The 23,602-nt window shown below is 39.3% G+C and overlaps 1 protein-coding gene across 2 annotated transcripts; it reads right to left on the bottom strand.

Annotated features, from left to right (window-relative positions):
* Positions 1-2,065: 2,065 nt before the first annotated feature.
* On the bottom strand, positions 2,066-20,994 carry cxxc5b (CXXC finger protein 5b). 2 transcript variants are annotated; one of them, XM_060887194.1, is made up of 3 exons: positions 20,542-20,994; positions 13,203-14,255; positions 2,066-3,462 (listed from the first exon to the last, which is right to left on the bottom strand). In XM_060887194.1, exons 2-3 carry the CDS (start codon positions 14,028-14,030, stop codon positions 3,418-3,420), a joined length of 873 nt encoding a protein of 290 aa, XP_060743177.1. In that variant the 5' UTR covers positions 14,031-14,255; positions 20,542-20,994; the 3' UTR covers positions 2,066-3,417. The 2 variants fall into 2 exon arrangements, with proteins under 2 accessions (XP_060743177.1, XP_060743178.1); XM_060887195.1 differs by having other exon boundaries at positions 2,066-3,459; positions 20,542-20,991.
* Positions 20,995-23,602: the final 2,608 nt, after the last annotated feature.

A 23,602-nucleotide genomic window follows, 5' to 3' on the forward strand; every position in this document is an offset into this window, starting at 1 on the left:
ATATATATATATATATATATATATATATATATATATATATATATATATATATATATACATACACTCACCGGCCACTTTATTAGGTACACCTGTCCAACTGCTCGTTAACGCAAATTTCTAATCAGCCAATCACATGGCAGCAACTCAATGCATTTAGACATGTAGACATGGTTAAGACGATCTGCTGCAGTTCAAACCGAGCGTCAGAATGGGGAAGAAAGGTGATTTAAGTGACTTTGAATGTGGCATGGTTGTTGGTGCCAGACGGGCTGGTCTGAGCATTTCAGAAACTGCTGATCTACTGGGATTTTCACGCACAACCATCTCTAGGGTTTACAGAGAATGGTCCGAAAAAGAGAAAATATTCAGTGAGCAGCAGTTCTGTGGGCGCAAATGCCTAGTTGATGCCAGAGGTCAGAGGAGAATGGCCAGACTGGTTCGAGCTGATAGAAAGGCAACAGTAACTCAAATAACCACTCGTTACAACTGAGGTATGCAGAAGAGCATCTCTGAACACACAACACGTCAAACCTTGAGGCGGATGGGCTACAGCAGCAGAAGACCACACCGGTACTAGTAAGGTGTACCTAATAAAGTGGCCGGTGAGTGTATATGTCCATATGTGTTAAATAATTAATTAATTAAATAAATTTAAAAAAACTATTTTTCTGTGTTTTATAAGTTAGCTGTTCCCACTACCACTATTTCTGTGGTATTTAGATGAGGTGAGATGATATTTTTGACATTAATCATTTCACTCAACTGCTTATGACTTATTATTTAGCAAAATATTGATCCTTATTATATTCCACACTGATTCAGCAGCAATCCCAAATAAAAAGAAATGCTACTCAACTTTGCTAGCTAGATCATTAGCTAGTTATGCACAGCATCTATGTTTTATCGGTTGCCTAGCAACAGTGTCCTCACAACTTTAAGTGCAGTGTGTTTACCATTGCGTTTCTGTTTCTGAATTCCCAAAAGCATTCATTTTCACCACTATTTTCATCTGAACCCGTCCTTAGATTCTTTAACTAACGTTCTTATCCCTGTTCTCTCAAAGGGCCTCATTTATCAAAATGTATACAACAAATTTATTCATTATTTGTTCACAAGAAATGTAGAATTCGAGGTATATCGTTAAAATTTTTTAAATGTTATCAGCACCTTTGTTCCTGAGGTGATTTTGTAACATGAACCTTGAATGATCAGCTTCAAACTGTATCATCGGTGAGATATATATATATATTTTTTAATTATGCTGTACGTCTAAATAGTTTATTTATTTCACTCTCAAACAAATTTAATGAAAATTTTGTGAATCTGTCATTTCATATTAATGACTTTAAAGAAAGCAATTTGAAACAGATTCATAATTTAATACAAATAAAATTAGCCATTTAATTAGCTCAGAAGAAGAGCTGCTGGGTGTTAGCTACTTTGGCTGAGCTGCATTACTAGAAGATTTAATGCATGTCTCATTTAAGAGTCAATCTTTCACTAAATGTTACATTTAATTGTCATTTTGTCATTTTCAGCTGTCAATGTTGCCTTTTACGGTGTCGTTATCGTGTTTTATGACATCACTAAATATAAATCAATTGTGCTGTAAACACTCTTGGTAATTTATGGATGAGTTTGTAAATCTGGTGTTTTTTTTTTGATTTGGCTTGAATGAAAACCTTTATGCAGAATTTTACTAAACGATTCATAAATGAGGCCCATTGTTTCTGTAATAGGCTGAAGATTTAATCCAGACAGAGCTTACACAAGGAAAAAAGAAAAAAGACAAAAACAAAACCCAGACCTAGACACTCATTCACTCCTACACTCCAAACAGAAATACACTGACATGACTGCTTTATTTCCCCACATGCAGGCTATAAATCCTCCCAACATGTGACTAAACACATTGTGACGTGAGAATGCTGAAATTTGACCTGGCATCGATTTTTACCTGGAATGACTACTGTATCAGTGCCCTATCTGTTGTCTCATTATCCTTCAGATCCATTCAACTTTGTAATACAAGTGACACATTTACACAATCCAGGGTCAAACAGTGTAGGTTGGTATCTCTATTTATTCCAAAGCTGAGGAAAAGCTGCAACCTCAGAGCTGTCGATTTCTGACACAGATACATGCATTCGTTTATTGAGTTTACAAACGCAGCCCTCGGGATGGTGGCTGCAGAGACACGAATGTCGCACTGAAGACCTTCAGACACTTTAGGGACCTGGGCTTCGTCCTTTTCTAGCCAGGCATCAACACAAAATCAGAACAGAACACCACCAGCGTGACTGATTAAGCGGATTGTGGTCAGCCATCCAAGATGGCCTCCACCATGTGGTTATGGTGTAGGAGGGAGGGATGTCTTTTGTCCTTGAGCCTTTTTAATCTCGCTCAGAATCTCGCAAGCTAGGTAAACGCACAGATAGCTTTCTGACGTGGTTTAGTAGGATAAGCGCCTGCACTTTTTGTTTAAAGATCTTTGTTGTGTCAGTGATTTCCTTTTGACCAATCAGGATCCGGTAGAGAAACATCCTGACGTGGAAAAGTAATCTGATCTGTAAACGCCGCCGGCTGGTGTTCGTGCTCTGTTTTTTTCTGTTTGTTTCAGCCATCCTTGAATGACGTCAGTGCAGAACTACATTGATTCTGTTTCACAATACAAAAAAAAACCAAAAAAAAAAACAGTAGGTTTTTTTTGTTTGTTTGTTTGCCAAAAAGGATGCTACATCATAATGATTTTTGTCTTTTCATCTGGTTTGATATCAAACAGTGATCTGAAAAGCAGTTTTTATGACAAACCACCCCCCCAAACCCAGCCTCCCCCCAAAAAAAGAAAAAAAAAAAAATTAATAAAAATCAAAAAGCCAAATCCAGATATACTGAAGCAGTCAGTAAGAAGGTTGGTGCTAACTGTACAATAGTGCTCTGGATTAATAACTAGCTTTAATACAGAGTCTCGAGTTTACATTCTCTAACGCAAATACAGCATTCCTCCACACACAGACAAAACACAAAAAACACAGAAAATAAAATGATTGTACATCTTTTGTTTGGCAGTCCAGAGTTCCCAAAGTGTCCAACAAAGGACACGACTCCACAATAAGAAGTCGAACGGTTCCCGATTGGAACATAGAGAACAACAAACAAACAAACAAACAAAAAAAAATAAAGAAAGCTGTAACATGCTGCCATGGCAGTCTATTTTTGGTTCAGAAGAGCTAGCTTCATCCTCGTTTAGTGCCTTTTCTTTTTTTTCCTCTCTTGGTTTGTAGAGGCTGTTTGTTTATTCGTTTTGTTATTTGTGGCCAGTGTTTATGAGCCAGCAGCAGTCCGAGTGGGCGTTGGCGTTGCACGTGATTGGCAGTTTGTTAATTTGAGCTCGCCAGGGTCCGGTTGGCTGTCGTCCTACTGGAACCAGCGGAAAGGAGCTCCGGTGGGCAGCATCACCTTCTTAGAGACACAGGGAAGTAACAGAGGGGGAGGGGGACAGAGAGAGAGAGAGAGAGAGAGAGAGAGAGAGAGAGAGAGAGAGAGAAGACAGCAGTGGTCAGTAAATGAAGCATTTTGCACCATGTTTAAATGGATACTTCAGGTTTTTCTATGTATCTCTATTTTTCAAACAAGACACACATGAACACTTTATCTTTAACTGAAAGAACGAAAATCAACAACACCAATTTACTCCAAACTCACTTAAATAATGGAGGTCTTATGCCAGTTTAGTAGGATAAGCGCCTACTAAACTATGTTCATGACATTTATTTTTGCTTAAATGCATTCATGAATTCAAATGTTTGATAAACTCTTTCTTCTCAGTGATCAGATTTATTTCAAGGGGAGTAATTGTGTACACAATGCTGCTCATGGATATGACAGAAGCTTTGGAAAAGAGTAACGCTGTGCAGTGCTGAAATCTCTCTATCACTCGTTCGGTATTTACTATATCGAGTATTGTGTATAGAGCGTGACATAGGAATATAGACGGAACTCAAACATTGGTGCTCTAAGCAATAATAATAAAAATAATTACTGACAAATCTATTCAAAGATGGCGCGCTGGTGTCCATCCTGACCAGTCATTATCAAGAGAAAGCAAACACAATGGCTGGTATATTGTTATTATTATTATTATTATTATTATTATTATTATTATTATTATTATTATTATATAAAGATAAGCACAAACCAGGAGTATAAACCTCAGGCTTTCATTTGATAAAATATGATTTTGACTCAAAGTGTGACTCAATATTTGACAGTTAATCTGGCACGATATGATTCATTCTTGTAACTTGCAATCGATACGTGATCAATGTCCTTCACAATTTAGAGTCAGTCTGTCATTAATTTGCAAATGATGATGAATTAGTGAGTGACTTTAATTTTTAATAAAGTGTCAGCATTATGCGCAAATCACCTCGTTAACATATTAACACGTCTGTTTACCTCACCAGTTAACATCATCGATTGTCTGTCTGTTTCTGACTTTAATCTGTTTATGACTCAGTTTGACTGAGTCGTTTCCTTTTAAATCAAGGCTTCGATTCATTTCGGCTTAGTTATCAAGGCAATATAATTTCTCCAGTGAAAATACAGACAATGCTAAACACACGTGAATTATACAAATAAGGAGTCAGAACTACTATTGACTTGTTAGAATATTGCAGAAGTAAAATAAATAATAATTAATAATTATTGAATGCTTTAAGAGTTTCAGTGCAATTTTTTTTTAATCAGAACTCCTGTCATTATTGGCTGTCGTGTGTTTGAGCTTCCCAGCAGGGAAAAACATGGACGCCTCCGTATTCACCTTTTGCTAGCCTCACACTAAGCAGCTAAATGTGATGAGCAAACCGTATAGTCTTTGCTATTAGTTTAACAAGTGTAGAAATGTATAAGTTAGATGTTGACTGATGAAGTGATGTTGTGAATAGAAGCCATGTTGATTTCACATCACTTGCTGAACCCAGGGTTTAGGAGACCGCTCTTTTGAGGAGTTTTTACATGTACGAATTCTAGGGTAAATTTGTATTTATTTTTTTTTTTCTCCAGGTCAGAGGTCAGAAATGAAATACAGGACAGGACCGTCAGAGTGTAACAAGTGTAGTTTAGAATTCATGTTTCTCAAAGCTTTTTAACCGAATTCACGTTTGTGAGTAAACATGTTTTCTGGGTTTATGTGTTGAAATTCTTGACTGTGGTAATTACAGATATGTCACAGATGGAGTGGATAGGGTTCAGACTGGAAAACAGTGGAGTATTCCTTTAAGGTAAACATCTGAGAAGAAAACAGCACTGAGAAAACTTCCCAAAGACTGGAGCATTAACACCTGTGTTGGACTGTGCTTTCTTTTTGTTCTCTCTCTCTCTCTCTCTCTCTCTCTCTCTCTCTCTCTCTCTCTCTCTCTCTCTCTCTTTCTCTCTTCTGCTTGATTTACCCTCCTATTAGTCACGTTTGCTCTCTCACCCCTCCCCCATCTCTCTCTCTCTCTCTCTCTCTCTCTCTCTCTCTCTCTTCCTCTCTCTCTCTCTTCCTCTCTTCCTCTTCCTCTCTCTCTCTCACAGTGTGCAGAGTTGGACTCTGAGCCTGTGGAGCCTGAAATGCCGCAGTAGTGGTGGATATTTCCCAGCATGCCCTGCGGCTGTGGGGGCCGGCCAGGCGGCGGTGGGACGTGGGGACTGGCACTGAGAGACTCAAGCCAACTGCAGCATTTCCTGGAAAAGCTAACCGTCATCACATGAGAGAGAGAATGAGACAAAGAGAGAAACAAGGAGGAGTGAAGTTTCTTAATTATGAAGTAACATGGGCAGACGATGATTTCACCTACTGTGACTTAATAACCTCACACACACACACAGACACACACACACACACACACACTTTCATACACACTCTTTTCCTGTCCTGGACACCCTCTCCCTCTCCCTCATTACTCTCCAAGATAGCTGACAGGACCTTGGCATATCTGCACACACTCACGCACACACTCACACTCACTCACACACACACACACACACACACTCACTCACTCACACACACACACAAACACACATACACACACAAACACACACACAGTTCCCCTTATCCTCCCATGACCCCCTGACAAGCCAACACAGATGGACGCCCGGCGCAAGCACATGGCAAATCAGTCCCTTGCCACACACACACACACACACACACACACACACACACACAGACACACACACAAAAACACAAACTAAAAAACACTCATCCTTCCCACGTACACAAATAAATATGACACTGCAGACAGTTTCGGTCGTTATTTTTCTCACAGTTATTTTTAATTTTCTCTCAGTAAATCTCACACACACAGACACACACACACACACACAGACACACACACACACACACAAGGCGATGTGTTCCTAAAATACCTCATCTGTCTGACTGTTGCTTAAGCTCTTTGGGAAAGGGGTGGAGCCTGGATTACTGCCATCCCTGTCTCCTCCCACACACAGCTGTCAAAGGTTTTAAGTGGAAAACATTACGTGCACACATACACACACACACACACACATACACACACACACAAAGTTATGGTCCACTTCTACATTTTGCACACATCAAAATCCCCTATAGCCGACACAAATGGAATCTCACACACACACACACAAAACTCATCCTTTTCTTCTCCCGTCAATAAACCCTTGCATGTTCTCCGATCAACATAACCCTTGTAGGTTCCCACACTTCATCAATATGAGCCTGTTCATATGATCACACACACACGCACAGCCCAGTCAATACATGCACACATACACACACACACACCCATGACATCAATAAGGGCTCTTTAAGCCGTATAAGCCTCTACGCTTTCATCATCCATCCCCTCTTACTGCCAATACGACATCATAACACAGGACGGCAGGGCGATATGGCGCTTTTACGCTGTTAATGTGATAAATGATGTCACAATACACTTTTCTGTCAGTATCAAAGTGATCACAGTCTAGCTTTAGTCATATTATTCATTCTGAGATTATAAAATGCAGCCTGCTCCATAACTAAGCAAAACTTCCTGTTACAAAACGTTGACACTGATTATTGCTAAGGCTCAAGTCACAAAAGCGTCCGCTTTGAGTCGGCTGTTACCATAGAAACAGTAATGTATCAGAGCGAGCACATTAACGTTTAAATTACAGCTAGCACTACTGTCGGAGATGCTGTTAGAGAAAATGAATCCACACCTTCTGACTCTCAGAACTATGCAATCATCTAATCTAAGCCTAATAAGAATCAAAAAGGTTTTAATAAAAGAAATATATCATCAATATTATGGGGAAACCCTTTATTAATATCTTTGAAAGGAGTCTCCGGTGTCAGCACTTAGTAACAGTCAGCCTTTTCCCACACTGACGCTTTCACATGAGAAACATTTTTAAATTTTAAGACGATTTTTTTAAACCTAAATTTTTACATGATTTAACACCAGTAGTTAAGATTCCCCACCGGTTCCGGTTACCATAGTTACCTATAGTAATCACTATACAATGTTATCTGCTACTGACACACTGTGAGTTTGGCTTTGTTGTTGTTGTTTTTGTTGTTGTCGTGATTTGTTTTATTAAGCTGTAATTTTTACTTTAAGAGAGATGGAATAAAAAGAGATGTTGGTGAAGGAACTGTTAAAAAGTAGAGAGTAACAGAACTAACTTGTTTCATGGATGTTCCATACTCTAAAATGTAATTATAAACAGATTTTTCAAATATATATTCATTGACTAATTGATAGAAATTTAATCTTGGATAAATTCATGTATTCATATAAAAGGAATATAGTAATTCAGGTTGTGCTCTAAGTCGCCATGGCGATGTCATGTTGCTGATGCTGGGCCTCTGAGCAAGACCCTTAACCCTCAATTGAACAGGTGGATAAACACATATAAATGTTTGTTTTTGACATACATAAGCAACCCAGAACCACAATTTTAGCAACGTCAAGCAACAAATGTGGCAACGTGAGAAACGAGTTGGGATTTTCTAAATCCTGTGACAAATGACAAATCTGATTCCTCATATCAATCCTACAGTTGTGTAAAGTCACTACTTTAACTTAACTTTAACCCATTCCTAATTCTGTCTGATGCCCAAATATAGAAGATAAACCATTATTTTATCCTGTCGTATACAACATCTCATTGGTCGCTTAAGAGTCTCTCCAGGATTTTTCACAAAACAGGTTTAGGTCTGACAATCAAAAAAATAATACTCCTAGAGGGACTGGTTCATAGCTGTTATAAAGAAAAATAAAGCCTGGAAGGTAGACCTAGTATGAAACCTAGCATGTGAATGATACCTACAAACATCAACCTACAAGCAACACCTGTAAAAGCAGCCTTCAATACAGTCACCTTCCCTTTAATTTAACAAGCTGTTGTAAGTGTTTGGAAAGACTGTGTGTGGAAAACAGGTCAGGTTTTTGGGCTGTGTTTCCATATCTGATGATTAACTTGTCCAGTTGTAGTTTACAACACTTTAAGCTAAACGCCCTCACATCCTCCACCACACACACAGACACCTTTAAGCCCTTTCTCACTCCAACGCTGCAATCTCACGACCCCTTTAACTCCCAGTAAAATCCTCCCCAGAGAAACTGGAGCAGTCAACATTCCCATGTACACACAGACACACAGACACACACACACAGACAGACACGTACACACACAGACACAGATGCTCAGCAACATGCGTGCTATACTGCAATCATTGCTTATCAGCTTCATATCCTCTATAACTGATAAAAAAGGCCAGTTTGATCTATAGCTAGTGCTGTGGCATTTACAAACACCCTGACTAGAGGAGGGTTGTGTCTCTCTGATGCCAAATGACACACAAACATACAGACAGGATTCCAGGCCACACTGACACCTGGTGCTCCAGATGACAGCCGCAATGGCCAGATGGACCATGTAAGACACACACACGCACACACACTCTTGATCCACCCCGTCCCATCCCCCACATATACACAGTGTACACTCAGCCCAACGGACACAGATGCACACCACGGTCACTTTTACACTAGACTGGGGGGAATTTACAGTATATTCAATTCAGATGTTGTGTAGTGATAATTAACTAAATGATTAATTGGGCGCTTTGGATGTGTGATACAAAAGTTCACACAACAACCTGCAATTGTGACATTAAGAAATATATTCAGACAGCTTTAGTTCCTTAAAGTGACACTGTGAAATTAAATATTTGTGATCAAACTATAACAGCCAATCAGTTATGAAGTAAAACACAAAGCACACAAGTTTCATTTAGTACAAATCAGGATGCTTGCATCATACATCACTGACAGACATCTACAATTGTGATATTGTGGAATCGAATCCCAGCAAGAGTTTATTTGTTTAGTTTATTTTTTAGATTGATTTTCTTTGCCTGGTTAAGTATTTAAATAGTACTTATAAAATTAGTAGTAACCATTTAAAAAAAATCCAACACACAATGATCCCTCTGCTGGAATCATCCTGGAGATGATTACTGAATGAGACTAAAATGATCAGACCACCCTGGAGTTTGTTGTAAAAAACACAGCACCTGTACTGGATCATGTTTCCTCAGCGGTCTGGGTAAAACTAGAACTCTTGCATGATATTACTTTCAAAGGACCCGAATTATAAAATGTTGCTGTACCAGAGAAACTCTATATGCTACAGACCAAAAGTATCAAATCAAACAGATATTTAAACATCAATTAAAAGTGCAGTAGGTGTTTTTTCTTACTTAGTCAAATAACCGGGAAGATCTATAGAACATGATTTAAACAAAAACAAAATAATGCATTACGCTGTGACTTTAGCAATAGTATTAATTCACTAAGAAAACACCTTTGGAAAAGAAGAATGCTTGTTTGTGTTTGGATCTACCTCCTGTCAGTTATTTTATAGACACTCTACACCCCACTATAAATCCTGGGGTGGAGCTTCATGAAAAGGGGCAGGAATTATTCAAATGCTGTACCGACAAAACAATTAGAGATTATAAAAAAATTCAATAAAATTTAAAAATTAAAATACAAAATGTTTTTTAACCACAGTACAGTATATATATATATATATATATATATATATATATATATATATATATATATATATATATATATATATATCACAGAATTGAAACTTTCTTATGTCGCAACTGCACACAGATTTTACAATTTAAACTTTTTTACTCTTAAATAATGAATATCACACAATAGCTGAGGTTTCTAGTAAAAAACCACAACAAAACTCAACAAACAGTGAAAACAAACAGTAGAACCTACCTGAATAAATATTTCTGTGACAACTGGACCCTCTCAGAAACAATTAGCTATCGACTCACAACAAATGCAAATGCAAAACGTTGCAATTTTACCACATTGACTCATAATTGTGAAAGCATTAGCCATTTAGCCAAAAAAAAAAAATTCTCTGGTATGGAGAGACATTCGCAAACTAGCACTGTTTAATCAGTATTTTTAAAATTAAAATTAAAATTTGCAATTCTTTTGTACTTGAATTCAACAAAAGCTTTCTGAGCAAACAGTCAAGAAGCATTTAACGTGAGAATTATGGAAATGATTAAGACCGCTACAAAAATAATAAATGCAAAAAAAAAAAAAAATGAATAATTCAAACAATGTTGCTCTTTATTATATTATTTCATTAATAATGAAATGACTGCTAACTACCGGGGAAAACGTTTATTTTTTATAGTTAGTTGCTATCGCTTTTGGTCTGTAGAGTATAATTGAATTTAAATACATTAATGTTAATATTTTTACAAATCTTGCTATTTTTGGCAATAAGCAACACAATAGAAAAAAATAAAAAAAATAAAAAACAATGAAAAGGGCAAAAAATATTTTATTTATTTTCTTCTGAATTTACTTCCCACTTCAGATTAATGGCTTTAAGATTTGCAAAGAAGTACAACAACTTTACAATCATTCATTAATTAGTACCTGGTAATCACAGTCTTCCCTCAAATCTTCTTTGTCACTTTTTCTATAATTACTGCTCTCTGTAGACAACTGTACAACTATGGCATTGTATTTAAAATGCAAACTGTATTCAAATGATGATAGTGTTTCAAAACCAAACCTTGGGTTCATTTTGGGTAAGTGATTTTTTCCCCTGTGTCCACTGTAGTATGTATTACGCTGCAGAAATAGAAAAGTCGACTCATATAACATCAGTTTAAATGCTACATAACGATGTTGAATATTTTAAATAAACATATTTATTCGAGAAATGCTCAGTTATGTGATGCAAATCTGCCCATTGTTGTGTAAGAAAGTCTGTAATTCTTTGAATTAACTTGGTACTTAAACGTATTTGCATGATTGTAATTCACTGTCATAACCCCGGATTACCTGTTAGTTACGTTTTCCTTAGTGCTGCAATAAAACACTATAAAATTCTGACAACAATCATGTCTTAACATGTTGACAGTTTTATTAAGTAATTTTTCCCCTGCAAATGTACTGTGTATTACATTGTAAGTATTCAACACTTTATTTCCAAGCAAAAAGCAAACCGAAGTCATGTAACAGCGATGTAACAACTTAATAAATGATTCTAAACATTTATATTTAAAACAGTGTAGAAATCTTCCACTGCTGTGTGGATGACTAGATCCTAAACGGGAGCAGAGTAAATGTTGATATCACTTTGGATATTGTTACACTTTAATATATCAGCCAAATGTGTTCATACACACACCTGATCCATCCGATTGAATTTATTACAGATAATAGTGCACCTTCCCATAATGCAACTCTACCTATCTATCAAGCACAAGTTCAGGTCAAACTTACTGTTCCCATCATCCTGCCACCAAAATGTACCTTAATGATTTAATTACATAATGGATGAAAGTACAGAATCGGTGCAAATTATCCATATAATCAAATTATGACCGATTCTAGATAAGCACTCTTACTCTGAGAAGTTTCCAGAAGGTCCCCGTGGGCAGATAGTGTGATGGTTTTGGAAGACGTAAAGAGCAAAATAATTTCCTGCATTAGCAATAGGGTCAGCCACAGTGGAACCTACAGCGGTTTCTTCATCCTCCTGCACATTTCAGTAATGTTACTGCCCAAACACACTCACTGATTCAGCTCAGGAAGAACTTAAGACCTTTTCACCATTGCATAGAATAACTGGAATTTATGACTGGAGCTGAACCTTTTCAAATGGCTACTGGTATAGTAACAAACTTTACAATTGTACAACGGTTATTGGTAGATGGTAGAATGATCTAATCGCAGTTGCAATGCTAGGTTCTTATGTATGCTTTAGCATATCTTCATCAACAATTGGTTAAAACAGTTGTTTTCTTTTAGTTATTGTTGACAACATGTATTCACGAGCATGTTATTCATCTGTAATTTTGCTGCACCAAAGAGACAACTGGGCAAAAAGGGACTATGCTAATCTTAACAAAAACAAACAAACATAGCAACAAACAAAAATGGACTTTCTATATGGGGATTGGGCAACAATGCATTAGTGTGAAGATTTCTATTGATGGTTCCAAACTGCAAAAATGCACCTTTGAGATTTACTTCTTATGGCTCCTTACCTGGACACATCTACTTTATTTCTGAGCGATTTCACCGAGTTCATCAGTTTGATAAGTTCGAAACGAGAGCCAAAACTCTTTGAAGGACAGGGTATATGCAATGATTGATTCTCCAAGAAACTCAAGTGTACCGACTTGTTCCAAGTGAAGTTATCTACAGGATCATTTTCCAGCAGTTTTAAATAAGACAGATCAAGTAAGATTCTGAACAAGTTCAGACATGTTTGGGAATAGCTGTGTTGTGAATAACCTCTGCTCTTGACCACTGCTGATCATAGCATGTCCTATCCTACCTACCTTCTTGTTGCGCAAGCCTCCACCAAGACAAATTAAAAAAAAAGACAATTGACTCATCAATATAGCGTACATAGAGCTAACATGTCATCTATATTGTAACTAGAACAGGATCTGTGAAAAAATTCTGAAACTTTGAGGTGTTCCTTTATAAAAAAAAAAAAAGCTTCTGTACATGGTAGGTTGTGTGCAATGTTCTGTGAGGCTACAGCAAAACTTACGAGTGCACCTGATTTCTTCTTCATGGCTGGAAACCAGAAATTTGTCATTCATTAATGTTTTATCATTTTACCTCTAGTCCTCCAGCTGGCTTCTTCTTGAGCTCCTCACACTTCCTGAACTTGCAGATCTGGTGGCCGGTCTTGCGGTTACGGCAGCTGCTGCACTGCTCGCAGTTGATCCTGCGCCTGCAAGGCGGGCACAACCCACAGCGTTTGCGCTTCTTCTTGGCATTGGCGCTGGCAGCTGCTGCCATCTCACTGTGTGCTTGCTGCTGCTCGGAAGCGCCCGTCACCTGTGACAGTGCCCCATCAGCCAGGAACACTCCCGCCGGCGTCATGATAAAGAGGCCCGGGTGGAACGGGAAAGCGCTGCCAACTCCACCACCATTGCTCAACAATGGAAAGTCTGTCACACTCCCCAGCGAATCAGAGGCTGAGACTGCCTCAATGTCCCCACCCACACCAAGGCTGGAAGAGTCAGAGACAGGAAGTAGCATGCTAGTTCGTCGTAAAAGTTCTGCTGCCTGGGCAAGATGCAAACCGCTTGGAGAGTCCAGAAGGCTAGAAACCAGTGCGCCCCGGTCCAGTTTGGTTAGTCCCACCTGGCCTCTGTGCTGGCCATCTACAGAGTGAGACTTAATCCCTGTGGGTACTAAGGAGCTCTGGGCAAGTCTGTTAGCATTAGCATTAGCAACTGCAGCTGCAGCAGAGCACGTGGCAATGTATTGAGAGAGAGCTCGGGAGTGTTTGAGGCTCTTGCTGAGCGGTGTGCTGATGATCCCGCTCCGGTTCCTCCTCTCCACCACGGGCGATGATTCTTCATCAGCACAGCAGCTGTCCCGAGCATCCTCGTCCTCTCTAGCTTGGTTTCCCTCCATCAACCCCCCACTGGCAGACATGGCCCACAGCTTGAGGGGGAGGGAGAGGGAAGAGGAGGATGAAGAGGAGGAAGAGAAGGGGAGGAGGAGTGGAGGGTGAAGGCAAAGGGCAGCAATGTTCTCACTGGTTGGTGCACAAGTAAGATTGACGCTAGCAGAGGTGAAGAGCTGTCCTCAGGGTGCTCTCCTACAACTGACAGTACACCGTATTTGCACACATTTTAAGAGGCTTTCCGACTTTCAGACCTGGGAAAGAGAGGGGAGAGGGAAGTTAGGAAATAAATGATAAGTAGACAGGCGATTTAACAAAGCTAGCAAAGCTCTCACTGCTTTATGCAGAAATTTAACACCGTTTTTAACAAAAAAGCGAACTTCTGCAAGTTTTTCTCACAAGCTTTACGTTAGAAAATCAAGAGCACGTGTCTGTTGGTAAATTTTCCTTTGTTTCATGTTTCTAGGTTTATTTTTATTGTTAAGGGCAATGAAATGGTAGAATTAGTGTTAAATTATCTGTGTATTTTAAATACCTTTTTATGCAGCAAATATAGTACATGCTACCAAAAATCCCTAGCCTGGATTCTAAAAAACTCTTCAGATGTTATACAAAATTTATCTTAATGCAAAATATGAATTCTGAGCTAATATTTACATCAATGTTGCCTTTTTCACGTTCAGGGTTTCTCAACATCCCACCAGCTGTGTGGCAAAACATGTATTTCTGCCACAACCCTACTTAATCAAATAAGCTCTTGTGCACATTTGATTATACACATTTTTACTGGGCTACCTCCTGCCAGTTCTAGTGACCAGTCTTCAGAATCATTATTTCTTTGTCACAAGACATCCATTACTTCAGTTGTTCTCAGTACAGTGACAGTAAGGAGGGTTTGACACAGTTAGAGTATTAAGACTTGTACTGGAGCTGGAACAAAGGATATGATGCTGTTGTTTCTGATGTTTCTGTTGTAAAATCTTGCCATCGCTGACTAGTCAGCCAGATCCCAAAACCTGTGTAATGGAGTATTAGATTTGGTGTTCAAATTGGTTGGGATTCATTTTATTACAATTCTCATACCATTCTCAAATCTCTCTGTGTCCAGATTTCCTGTCAGGTGATCATATAGCAGACCCTTCACAAAGATGATGGACTTCATTTGAATCAATATCCACTTGGGAACACACAATGTTCCCTCGCCGGCTGATTACTGGACCATAAACTGTGAGAAAAAAGTACTGCACAGCCAGACTACTGTTCCCCAGGGTACAATGTACATGACCCCCAAATGTAAAGTGTGGATGCAAGTGCAGACGGTGCACTACAGCCACGTTACCAAGGTACAGATATGCCTGTGAGGGAACCACCTCAGTGACAAATGTTTGTACTCTGAAAGGCCTTCTGAAAGAGCTATGAACAGTCTCAGTCTTGCATAGCCTAGCAGGTTATTGTGTTAAATCAGTCCAGGGACCATTGTTCAGGATAAAATTGAAAAACTACAAATTCTTGAGGGGTTCTGAGGACATATTTCCTTATCGCTTTACAAGCTTTATCAATAGATCAGGATATTATTAAATGGTGTACTTGGTGAGAAATAATAATACATTATTATTACCAAAACGCTATTACCAAAACAATACCAAAACGCTATCTGTGTAAAAATCTACACTCAGGAAAAGCCAGCACTCATAGATTGATACTCATAGAACCTTTAAACTTTCTCCAATGTGACTAGTCAATGTATGTTTAGGGTTCTAGGTTGAAAATGTTTTAAGAGTTTGCTTGGATTCTGGCTTAGAATGCAGTGATGCACTCTTAGAGGTTAGAATGCAGTCAGTGGTTCTTAGCTTCCAAAAGGGGTTGCACCTAGAATCCTGCCTGATAGAAAGACACTGTGCTATTGCTTCAAAGGTTGTACAGAATTTTAATAGTTTCTTAAGAAGGACAAGTCAAAGAACAGATTAGGGCTCCAGATTTAACCTTGTGTACTTAGAGTGTGAAGTTACAGTAATGAGAGGCAACTTGATGTCTCACTGATATCACCACAGATTTTATTTTTGCATTTGTCAAATTCTCCTGGAAGACATTTGCTGCTTTGGGACCATCAGACCAAATTTAAAGCAGTGACTTCACAACAGTAAGCAGTTGAAGAGATTGTATAGAATCAAATGGTGTTGTTGTGTGCAGGTGGAAGGATTAGAAGGTTTTTGCCCATCTCCTCTAACACCTTTAGGAGAGGATGTGGAAAAGCCCCCCTACAAATCCAGACCTTTGTTGAGCCAGTGCTTGTTTGTCATTAACATTAATTGTAACAGATGGGGCTAACAATTTGAAAGCTACTACAATGTTGAATATACAGTAATGGGGAAAATGGTGGGAAGAATGCTGGGTTTTTCATGAAGTGCTAACCATTTCCATTATAAAGGCACACATCAGACACAAACTTTGTTCACAAGCGTCTTCCAAACAAACAGCAGTGGTCTCTTGAGGCTTTCAGTCTGAAGCTAATTCGTGAACTATGTGACAGCTATAGGGAGTGATGTCTGTGTCAAAGGGGGGACTACATCATAATCTCAAACCTGGTCCAGATAACAGGTTGCACAATTGGTAGACAGAAGCAGTAGGCAAGGACTGATAGATTTATGTCAATAAGGTGGCAGAAAATTCACCCATCCAGACTTGTGATTAACTTGCAATATTTATTTAAGATGTGTGTTTAAGTTACGCATTATTAAGTCTCACATTAAATCTCAAAATGTATATTGTTTTTGCCCAAATAACATCTGGTTTTTCAATATTTATATTTCCTTAGTACGTGATCACACTTACTAGAAAAATTAGTAAAAAGATGAATATGTTTATTAATATACGTATTTATGAAAAAGTTCTGTTACTTATCATTTTGATGGTGATTATAGTGTGCTTCGTGGTGCTCCAACAATTACTGTGTTTAAAACTATTTCTAGTTTTGTCTGAAAGCATACTACTGAGGCATGTTTAATATTTAAAATAATAAAATGCCTTTAATAAAAGGTTCTGTTTCCACAATTACACAACACACGACATCCAGCATAAGCTATAGCATTAAATGAATAAATTGCACCAATAAATTAATGAATACATACATAAATGAACTAATTGACATATTCTAATAACAAAAGTACTTGACCATTTCCTGCTCCTTGGCCTGCTTGGTTCAGCTGCAGTGCCATCACTTTGTTCAGGCCTGTCTTCATTCTTGCCTGGTGACCTCAGCTACCCCACACAGCTTCACTCGCACCCACACAAGCGATCATATTTATAGTCTCACAAAGCTATAATTGTATCAAACATATCACTTCCTTTGAATGGCTTTGAATTTGGAACAGAATTGTTGTTTCTAAATAAAGGTGTATTATATATATATACATATATATAATGTATATTAGTTATAGGTTCTTATTATAGGTTTGACTGCACAGATTACATACTGTACAGATTACAGAATTTTATTTACTGTCACATAATGGGACTGTAATACACAATGCAATTCAGTAAAACCCATTGGTTCTTTGACATGCCTGAGAACTGACCTACACTATTTCATCACAAATAGCTCTGTGTCTCGCTCACACACTTGCAAATTCAATTTTATTCATATGAAAAAAAGGCAAGGTGTCTTTCACATGTTCAAATGATCAAAATGTTTATTTTTCCTCTACATATTCACTTTCCAGGTTTTTGGGACACTGAAAATGAAGAGTTGAGAATTTTTTCAGCTAGGACACCATTCATCACAGCTGCTGACCAGGTTCTTACTCTCTCATCTGTATTCTGTATTTTGTATTTCAGATTTTGGGTGGACATGGGCGAACTAGCGGCTGGTGGGACAATTTCCAATCAGATGTTGCTCTAGGTAAAGAGTGCATTTACAATAATAGTTTGACATATAAAAAAAGAGAACTACACACTTTATGTGAGTGTTTTGAAATCTTTTTTGCCTTTTCACATGGACAAATATATTAGAAATTTTCATTTGTATGAAATGAGCAAAATCCAATCACCATCAAACACCATTCCTCTTTTGACTCTGAGGTCAGTTTGACTCAGAGACAGTGTTTGGACACTCCCAACTAAACAGTCATCTGGAAGATCTGAGATCGATTTGGATGCTTTAATGACACATTAAGCTAGTACTAGTGTTCATTTGCATATTGCAGTTTTTTTGCAAAGAAAAAAGTACATTTTTTGTAATGGATTATAAATTGCGTAGCCCTAATCCTATCATAGCATCTTGATATTTGGCTTGGGAGGCATGGGATTTAGAAATGAGTCCAACATGGTAAATAGGATATGGTTATAACTTCTTAACCAACACTTCACACACTTCACTCACACACACACACACACACACACACACACACACACATAGAGCCGGTGCATGACGGGAATGCAATGTCGGTCTCAGTGAGGGGGAAAAAAACGACTTAACAGAATGCTAAGGCAGGTAGGCGCGAATCCCCCTGCACACCCCCTTCCTAGGCGAGAGAGAGAGAGAGAACGAGAGAGAGTAAAAGAGAGAGAGAGTAAGAGAGAGAGAGAGAGAGAGAGTGAGAAAGCGAGAGAGAGAGAGAGTGAGAAAGAGAGAGAGAGTGAGAGAGAGAGTGAGAGAGTGAGTGAGAGAGAGAGAGAGAGAGAGAGAGAGAGAGAGAGAGAGAGAGAGAGAGAGAGAGAGGGAGATTAGACCGTCACGGTACTCACTCAGGCGCAGGAGAGAGGAGGAGAGAGAGAGAGAGAGAGAGAGAGAGAGAGAGAGAGAGAGAGAGAGAGAGCACACGCTATTCACGCACGCATGCACGCGCCCTGGTGAATTAACATTTATGTAAGGTGGACAGAAACAATAAACAATAAAAAGTGACTTTCAGCATGATCAAACAATTCCAATATTCAAAACTACATTTTCGTTAAAACTCATTTTCCTAAATCTACATGTTGGACAGAGTTAAATACCATAAGTATTATACATGATCTATTTTCCCCCTAAATGTTACCGGATCAAGCATGAAGCAGGTATCCTATGAGTCAGGTGTTGTGATATCACCAGGTATCTGAAGCAGGACAAAGGGCTCGGGCGCATTTACCATTCAAACCCATGATAAATGATTGGCGTGACAGTCAGATAAGTTCCGTCAACTGTTTAGGGGTCATAAATACACCCCTGTATGAGATATTTAACGCAGTGAATGATGTGAAATGATGTGTATCACGATCTGCGCTACCCATCAGACTGATTCCACATCTCTTGGCTGGAGAAGAGGAAAAACAGCAAAACACCGCGTCCGGTCGCGTATTGCGGTGGTGTAGGGGGTGAGGGAGGGAGGGGGGGGGTGAGCTGGGGAGGGGGGTGTCACGGTGAACTCCTGCACGAGCGAGGGACAATAGAGCGACGGTCACGGCGCGGGAACAATGAGCCCAAACCTTAACGCAAGTGCACCCTCCCCTCTCTCTCTCTCTCGCTGTCTCTCCCCCCCCCCACCCCCCACCCCCCCTCTCGTGTCCTTCTTTATAAACGCGTTATATATCTGTTCTAACGGGATAAATCACGCACGATCATCCCAAAGTCACCGGGCAACAGACACAGATTACCGCCTGGCCTCGTGCATACTCTACACTACCGGCTATTCATATGAATGCACGGTCAATAAAAAGAAAGGAGAAAAGTTTTCCCACCAACTCGAATCGGTTCAATCACACGACACATGACAGTCCATAATGACTCACTGAGCGCGTGCAGCTACCAAGCAGACAGATTAAAAACCATTCGCGTCGCGAACAGGGGATTTATTCACCGGTGTATTTATTTATTACAGCCGCACGAATCTGTTGTTTATAGTGTCGCTTTATACTATGATACATATTAACACTCAAAAAGACAAATTCCCTCTATGCAAATCCGATTAGTCGTGTTACTAGTGCAGAAGTTGTAAAAAGCGTCAGTCATTAACTGACATCTAGGTTTAATCATCTGACCCACAACAATTATAACAGCATCATTAACAGAGAGAAATAATAAGAATAATCATAAGCTCTATTGTTCCAGAGACAGGTCTGGGATCGGTGTGTCCATGGCGACAACAACAGCGGTTCGGTATGCACGAGCACGTACAGAGAGAGAGAGAGAGAGAGAGAGAGAGAGAGAGAGAGAGAGAGAGAGCTGCTTCAATTCACCGACATTCTTTCCGTTTATTCCTTCTGCGCTCTTGCGCTTCCGGAAGAAGATGTCATTGTAACTTTGAATAGTCCTCGACAAACTCTGATCCCTCTCTCCCTCCCTCTCTCCCTCCCTCCTTCATATACTATATCTGCATATTCACAAACACACGAGCCCCGTGTTTGTAGGTTATGTTGTGGTTTTTTTCATTCGCACCTACCAACGAGCCCGTGATCCGAGGGGAGCGACACGAGCGTCAAGCCGAGGATTTATACCGACAATAATAAACACAGCAGTCAGTCAGCATCTGAAGTAGAGAGATATAAACAAAAACATTCAGCACTCACCTGAAATTAAGGTCCGAGCTTGCTTTTGAAAACAAAAAAAAAATAAAATAAAAGTAAAAAAAAAAGATCCACACGCGCGCGCGCGCACACACACACTTTGTTTATTGTATTAAGGAGAGCCGTCGTGGGGAGAAAAACGGGAACGGTGCTAGGATTCGGTTGGAACGGACGCGAGCGCGTGGGCTCCTCCAAGCCGTCGTCGCCTCGCGCTACCCTCCCACCTCCTCCACGTCCCTGCTCCGCCGAGAGCAACATGCAAACACATTTCATAGATTTTTGGAGCTTCACGCAAAAACCGAAGTGGACTTTTTTCCATCCCGGCGAGAGACGCGCCGAGGGAAAAAAAAACGCACACAACAACAACAACGCGTCTTTAATAATAACAACGCGTGCACGTGACGCAAGAGCTGACGTTACATTTCTGTAGCATATGCATGCATGTGCACTGTAGCCTAATGAATGAAGTATAGTTATGGCAAAGACAGAGAGAGAGAGACAGAGAGGGAGAGAGAGAGAAACATAGTGAGCATGGATAGGTTAGACGCAGCCCATTGTTGACATTATTCTTGATGGCTGTTGGCTGATGATATTTTTTTGTTCCTCCCTACATGAGCCACATGGATTTTTATAGGCTGCCTTTTTAAGACACAAACTTTTTTTTTTTCTTTTGCACATTCATGCTTTCCAGGAACTTTGACCTGCATCTTATAATAATATTATAATAATATCCAGGCAGGGAGAAAGAGGAGGGGTGTGTATTAAACATGAGCTCCTGATTGAGAAAGCTTGAGAAAGACAAATCAGATGCATTATGATATATAAACCACACAGGCGCACATACTGATATATGATCGTTCTGGGCTCCTATTTTAAGATGGTTTTAATAATCTGACATTTGTAAACATGATGAACAAAAATGCATGTCATAACAGATTCAAATATGTGACTATGCAACAAATTAGAGCCAAATCTGAAATGATGGAATAAGAGCCTATTTATAACCCTAATAAATAAGAGGTTATTTATGATCTGTTTATATTAACATCTATATCAATTTGCAGCCTGAATTGTGAATATACTACGTGTCAGAACAAATCAAGTAGAAATTGTGTGTGTGTGTGTGTGTGTGTGTGTGTGTGTGTGTGTGTGTGTGTGTGTGTGTATGTGATTAAATGAAACCATCTTACTATTCCACGTATAAGCTATAACACATGCCTTGTTAATGAACCTGAACAGTAATTAGCAGATACTTATTCAAAATGTAATGGCTACTTAATGATTATGTAGAAATGAAAGAGATGGCTCCGTTACCATTAGTCTACGGTCCGGTTTTCTTTATGCTTTCAGTGTGGTCAGGTCCAGGTCTCGTGCTGCACCGGGTCCTGTCGGTATCGGTTCGGTAAGGTTTGTAGTAAAGGTAATTGCAGACCCTTGCGCCTTTCTCCGCTCCGCTCCGATCCGTTCCGTTCCTCCGGCGCTGTATCCGGCGGCCACTCTTGGTCCACTCCACCTCTTGCGAGCGTCCTGTGCGTTTGGCAGGCGGCCAACCGAAGCGCGGGGAAGCGACACCGCCAGGGCGGCAGAAAATTTTCCCCTCCGTTTCGGGCTCCTTCCCCAGCGGCAGGCGGGCGGACATTGGCTGGAAAGTGGAGCAGCTCGTCAGGGACGATCAATGAACATCGATCCACGCTGGCCGCGCCGAGGAGGCTTTGGCAACCAAAAAAAGAAATAAAGCAATGTGCTGCATGAGGTTTTCTTTTTCACTCCATAATTGCAAAAGAACGGAATAAAGTTTTGAGCATCATGACACAAGGGAAATGTTTTGTACTAAAGTTTGTATATATATAAAAATACTTTTCCAACTTAGGGATTTTAAAAAAAGAACAAAAATAAATTATATATATATATTCTGTTGTTAGATAATCTACAAACATGAAGTAATGCTATTGCTATACTGCAATGTATTTATATGATATACAAGCGTTAAATTTGTTATCATACTGTGGAGATCATTAGGTTAGATGAAGACTTTATGACTTCATGGTCTGATGTATAAAGTACATTTTTTTTTTTTAATTGTTTTGAGCTAGGTTATAATTTACTCCAATGAGATACACATTAACCCTCATTAGCTGCTGACACTTCACAAATGAAATTGTGTTTTCACATCTCAGTGGAAAATCAAAATCCAAATGTATATCCATAACACAATATTTTTGAGCAGTTATTACAGTCTGTACAATTTAAAGCATTCAATTGAGATCATTGGTTAAAATTATTGCATCATTGGATAAAATGGTCAGCCGTTAGAACAGTAAAGAAATGTATCTTAAAAATAGTAAAAAATTGACAAACATAAAAAATGACATCTTTACAGCATGCATGTGGCAAGAAGTTAGTAAATGTGACTGAGCAGTGAACGTTACATTGCATATAAAGAGCACAAACGTGGACTTCTAATCAATGGGAAATAGTGATGGGATCATTTCCTCTGTCTGGGTGTGGTTACATTTGGGGGGGGGAAAACAGTGCTTGTTCAGCTTCAATGTTAAGGTGTTGCTGCATCCATAATGGTATATGCAGCCATTTTGCAGAGGTCATTAGGTCAGATGATTTGGTTTGATGCTTTGATGTACAGTGCTGATGCCCTCCTTCTGGTTGGAGATTCATCATATGGGAAGCTGCTCGCTGCTGCTGAGGATGGAACCACATGAACAGCCTGGAGATACATGAGATTACTGTGGATGGTACCACTTAGAAACCATGAAGATGGCTTTGGACTGCAATTACCACAAACAGTTCTGCACTCAAGTCTCCATAAGTGAACAGTTGAACTTCAACAAGACAGCAAATCACTTTTTATTATATAGTACACAGTTATAGAAGGAAAACAATTTATAATCCCAGTCTCCGCTGTCACCTAGTTGAGGATGGGTTCCCTTTTAAGTCTGGTTCCCCTCAAGATTTCTTCCTCACATCATCTCAGGGAGATTTTCCTTGCACCCAGAATGTAAATATTTCAATAAAGCTATTTATTACACTACTGTCAGAGCTTCTGTTA

This window comes from Tachysurus vachellii, chromosome 14 (genome assembly GCF_030014155.1).
Source record: "Tachysurus vachellii isolate PV-2020 chromosome 14, HZAU_Pvac_v1, whole genome shotgun sequence".
Taxonomy (NCBI): Eukaryota; Metazoa; Chordata; class Actinopteri; order Siluriformes; family Bagridae; genus Tachysurus; species Tachysurus vachellii.

Coding starts and splice junctions, on each gene's coding strand:
- cxxc5b (XM_060887194.1), bottom strand. CDS start 14,030: ATGTCTGCCAGTGGGGGGTTGATGGAGGGAAACCAAGCTAGAGAGGAC. Junction 3,463..13,202: donor AGCCAGCTGGAGGACTAGAG/GTAAAATGATAA, acceptor TGTGTCTCTAAG/AAGGTGATGCTGCCCACCGG.